General features: G+C 36.5%; 1 protein-coding gene across 1 annotated transcript in view; it reads right to left on the bottom strand.

The window, feature by feature from the left end:
• abl1 (c-abl oncogene 1, non-receptor tyrosine kinase) overlaps positions 1-1,994 on the bottom strand; it is a gene marked incomplete at its 5' end in the record, with an annotated part of 9,107 nt that extends 7,113 nt beyond the window's left edge. Inside the window, 2 exon segments of the mRNA XM_014028658.1 lie at positions 812-1,107; positions 1,830-1,994. Coding sequence (XP_013884112.1) covers positions 812-1,107; positions 1,830-1,994 — 461 coding nt within the window.
• Positions 1,995-4,832: the final 2,838 nt, after the last annotated feature.

Below are 4,832 nucleotides of genomic sequence, written 5' to 3'. Positions count from 1 at the left end.
GTGTGTGTGTGTGTGTGTGTGTGTGTGTGTTTACTTGGCTACATCTGTCTTAACACAGGCATGATGTGGGTCAGGCCTTCTGTTTGCTGCTCATTCTGAGAAGCACAGGGTTGTTCAAAGGCATTCTTTTCATTACTAAAGGTCTTGACGCTCACCTTACTTCATCAGGAAGGAGGGCAAAAAGCTGTGATTTCTTGAGGTAAGCCCCCACAAAAAACAGAGGTAAACGCACTTAACTTTGTAACATTTAAGCTTTTTAGGAACAAAAAAAATTGTGATTTGTGAGTTAATTTTGGTGGGGTTTAGTGGTTAAAAATGAGAGGAACAAAGCACAAAACATATCAGTTTTTCTACTTAATGCATTTAGCACCTCTGTTTTACTCATCACAAAATTCAGCTTTAAAAAACTATTTATTTAAACTGCCATTTAAAACATTTTCTTTAGCTCTAATGAAGTTTTGAATTTTCTGAATGGTAACTATTTTCTAAAATGTTACAAATGTTGAAGAAACAATGTACATTCACAAAGTACAAGAGCTACAGGTGCAACAGGAAGTTGTTTAATCCTCCCTTTATTGAACTTAAGTGCAAAAAGAGCTGCATGCTGTTGCCACTGGTAGCAAACAGAAATAACAGTAGCTATAAGTCTCTCCAGCTTGTATTCTTTGACTATGGAAATGTTTAAAACTGGAATTACAGTAAAAGATTCTAAACCGCAAGTTATGTTTTATTGTTCTGTAAAAACAATTTTTTCCAAGTATATTTATGATAACAGTTGTATTTGTGTGTGTGTGTTTCCACTGGTGCCAACCTTGCCATCTGATGCTGTGTTAATCCTGTAATGGTACACTCTCCCCTCATAACGCAGAGAAATGGACCTCTGTCCTGGGCTGCTCTCGCTCTCTCGGACCAGGAAGCTTCCGTTGATGCCGGAGCTGAGCAGGTACTCTGCGGCGTTGCGCGACACGGGCCCGTGGTACCAGCTGTGCTTCTCCAGGCTGTTGACTGGAGTGATGTAGTTGGACGGCACCCATCCCTGTCCATTCTTGGTTTGCGCCTCACACCACTCACCATTGTGGTTGTAACCCAGAACGCGCAACTTCTCTCCTAATCAACCACAAAAAAATAGTAATAAATCAACTCAATGTAGAACACAGAAATTGTAATGATTAGGTAAACTCAAGTAAATCAGATTGCATCTTCCATGATATCTTAAATACAACAAAACTAATAAAAATGTAAGTATTTGGCTGTTTAAATCCTAAAATAAACTTTTTTTTTATGTGTAACATGTCAGAGTAGACCAAAAAGCTGCATTACGCCAGACATTTTTTTGTTTATTCTAGTAGCGGTGTTCCCTCCTTCCTTCCTTTGTCTGTCTGATCCATCCGCAGTATTGTTTTACAGTTGGTTCAGTGGAAAAAGACCCGTTGGTTAAAACATTGTCAGGAAGTTAGAAGCTGATGGGAATAAAAACAAAGAAGCAAAACAAACAAGGAGATTCCCGGTTCCGACCATAACCCCTTTAGAGGCATTTGTTATCAATGAGTCGCTCACCATTTCTGTCACTTCCAAACCAAAGACATTAAGATGATTATCTGACATACTGGAAACCCCCACCACCAAAACGTCTTCAAGGGACTTCTGACTAGAACTGGCAGGAAATAGTTTGTGGACAGGAGTTTTAAGAAACTTTAGTGCATGTCCTTTTAGTTTTCTTGTTTTCCTTTTATGCTTTTTAATGTTTAATGTATAACTTAACGATCAATTTTGTCCTTTAAATCACCCTTAAATAAACAAATAAAACTATATATAATGAAAATGTTTACCTTTAGTAATGCTTAGTGTGTTGTCACCGCTTGCCACAAAATCATAGAGCGCAACAAACAGGTTGGGGTCATTCTCACTGGGTCCCGCTAACAGGTTCTCCTTGGAGTTCCAGCGTGCTGCTTCTGACAGACCCTGACCCTCAAAGTCTGGTCTTTGGAGAGCTTCTGGGAAAAACACAAAGACAAGTCAGCCAGAAGACTTACAATTGCATCAAAGACACAATAAATTCCTTGCTGAGGAGAGACTGCAAAACAAAAAACTTTGTTCACAACTTCACAAAAATTTGATCTCCTCGTGCATGTGTTCAATTTTTACTTTTTTTTTTTTTTTTACATCTTTTCAACATGTTCTCGCAAGCAAAGCATCGCCTGTGGTCCCACAGTGGGGTTGAAGTAATAATCCTAATCATGCAGCCTGAACTGCTCCTCTCATTTCTACAGCTTCTCATTTCCTGGATTATCTTTACTAAGTAATAATTTTCTTCAATACCTAAATGTAGACAACTGAGCCACATCAAGGCAGGAGAATCTGACTCAACAAGAAACTTCAGAGTACCTGTAAAACTGATGTGCAGGAACCTTACAGTAAATTTAGCTCCTTTAAATTACAGAATTGAAAATTACGGCAATTTCACAGTCATAAAACTGAGGGATAAATCAAATTATGTGAGAAAATAAGGAAGGAAAAACGATTCAGGTTTTATAGGCTGCTGTTGGGCCCAAATATGAGCCTGCTAGTGTGATTTCCCCAGCTGTCATCTCACATTTCATACTCAAATATTTTGAAGCAGCTTGAGTTGTTTTTCCCCCCATGTACAATTACACAAATTATTTCAAATTAAGCTGGTAATTGTCAGATAATCAGGTTCATTTGAGCCTCGTTGACTTTAAAAACTGACCCATGACTGTTTTCCCCTCACTTTCAACCACTGTCAAACAACTTTTTGAATCTAGTTTTGTAATTTCTCACTTTGTCTCCACTCTTCATGAAAATCTACTTTGCACCAGCAGTGTCTTTAAATATTCACACTTTTAAGAAGCAAGTAGTAAAATGATTACAAACTCGGCACAAAAAGTAAGGAAATTTGTGTTTGGAAGATTATTTCTTTGTTGTAACAATGCTTCTTGGCTGTTCATTCCCTTTTAAGTGGTGCCACATTTGTAAGGAACATGCATTTGTGGGATGAGCAGTAGAGCTGAGTATGTGGGCTGCACACATGAAAAATTCACCAGATCTTCTCCGCCAAACAGCTAATCTTGCTGCTGCTACTGACTCTTGTTTTGAGCTTCCTTACGTTTTGTGCTAAGTATATAAAACAACTAACAAGAACTTTTAAATATATTTATTTAGTCATTTATAAATTATTCTAAACTACAACAATTTATCTAACACCGATGGAGTCTTTCCAATATTAGCATTTTACAGAACTAATTTAAAGGCAAACATGTCAAAATGTAGTGACGTACGTGCCACCAAATGTAAGAAATCACTCGGTTATGATGATTCAACTAGGACAAAACACAATAAGATGGGCGTACTCAGTGACTCGTGTGATCTAACAATAAATGCGATCAATTATTTACAGAATCAAAACAAATCACTAATATACAGATTATTGTGAGATTAAATTTCCTATAAAAAGTTTAACAACAAACTTTGAGGTCCAGATGTTAATAAAACATTTGTTTGTGGCACTTTTTCTTAAGTTTGGCAGGGCATAGGTTTAAGAGGAAAGAAAGGTGGAGGGAGAGGTAAAAGGGTAAAAACAACTAAAGCTGATAATGTGTTTGCTTACAATGCCTACCAGTAAGTGAAGAGACTATTTTAATATCTGGTGCCACATTGACCCTGAATCTTTTTATCCCAAACTTTTTATTAACAAACTTGGTGCATGATGAAAATTCTAAAGTATGCTTTAATAGCTAGCTGAACAAGGGAACAAAAGATGATTTCACTCAGAGCACCAAATCAGTTTGTTCTGCTTTGTATCCATGGTCGTATGTTGCAAAACTGGAGTTTTCACCCAGAGATTAGATTATCTTTATTCATTATGAAATATCAATAGATTTCAAGATGAAAAGCTGTAAAAATGTCATACACAAGCTAGCTCAAGAATGTGCAAAAATATTTTTTCATACATATGATGCAAGACTTATTATTTGCCAAAAAGCAGTTGGTGGGTAAACAAGTCCACAGGTTTGATGATTTAGCAGACTTGAATTTGGTTACCGTTTTTTTTATTTTTATTATTACATAAGTTGATACTACCCCTGAAAAATTATTGTTTTGACAAGAACTGAAAAGAACAATGTGTACTACAATAAACAGAGCCGCGGAAAGAGAGATTTAGAATACTGCAAAGACAAAACGCTGTGGAAAAACTAAACCGAAAAGAGTCGTCATATGCTCATTCTCTGGCATGAATATTTTTTTGGAATGTTGTTAAATATAATGCTCTACACAACTAAGGAAATGGTCAAAGCAACCTCAAGATTTAAGGTCAAATGTGAGCTACAGACTGAAAGGCTTTGAAGTCACAGATGAAGAAGACTTGCCTTTAAAAGGTAAGCCAAAATTGCAACATACAGCACTAAAACTGTATTTTTCTGTGAAAGTAAACAGACACACAGCTTGTCACAGACATTTATGTTGCTCACACACATAATAAGACAATCAGAGCCTATTGTGGTGCTTGTTTCAGATTAACCTCCCTTTTTGCCTTTAAGGACACATCTGATTTAGTTTGAGTGAAAAGATGCAGTTTTTATTAGAAACACAAACTTGTTGCACTTTGGAGCAACAATGTGCAACAGAATTTACAGAATTTTAAACATTTATGTTTCTGTTTCAAACTGCAACTACGAGGCACTATTTTTAATAGAAAATTCAAGATTTATCCAATATGAAATCACACCATTTCAAGTCCAACACTAAGGGATATTATGACAATAAGCCAAAGACTTCAGTTTCAGTTTATCCCTTGGTAACACTAACAAGAGTGG

The sequence above is a fragment of the Austrofundulus limnaeus genome, unplaced genomic scaffold, assembly GCF_001266775.1.
Source record: "Austrofundulus limnaeus strain Quisiro unplaced genomic scaffold, Austrofundulus_limnaeus-1.0 Scaffold793, whole genome shotgun sequence".
Taxonomy (NCBI): domain Eukaryota; kingdom Metazoa; phylum Chordata; class Actinopteri; order Cyprinodontiformes; family Rivulidae; genus Austrofundulus; species Austrofundulus limnaeus.
Note: the sequence above shows the minus strand (reverse complement) of the source record. Positions and strands in the feature narration are given on the sequence as shown.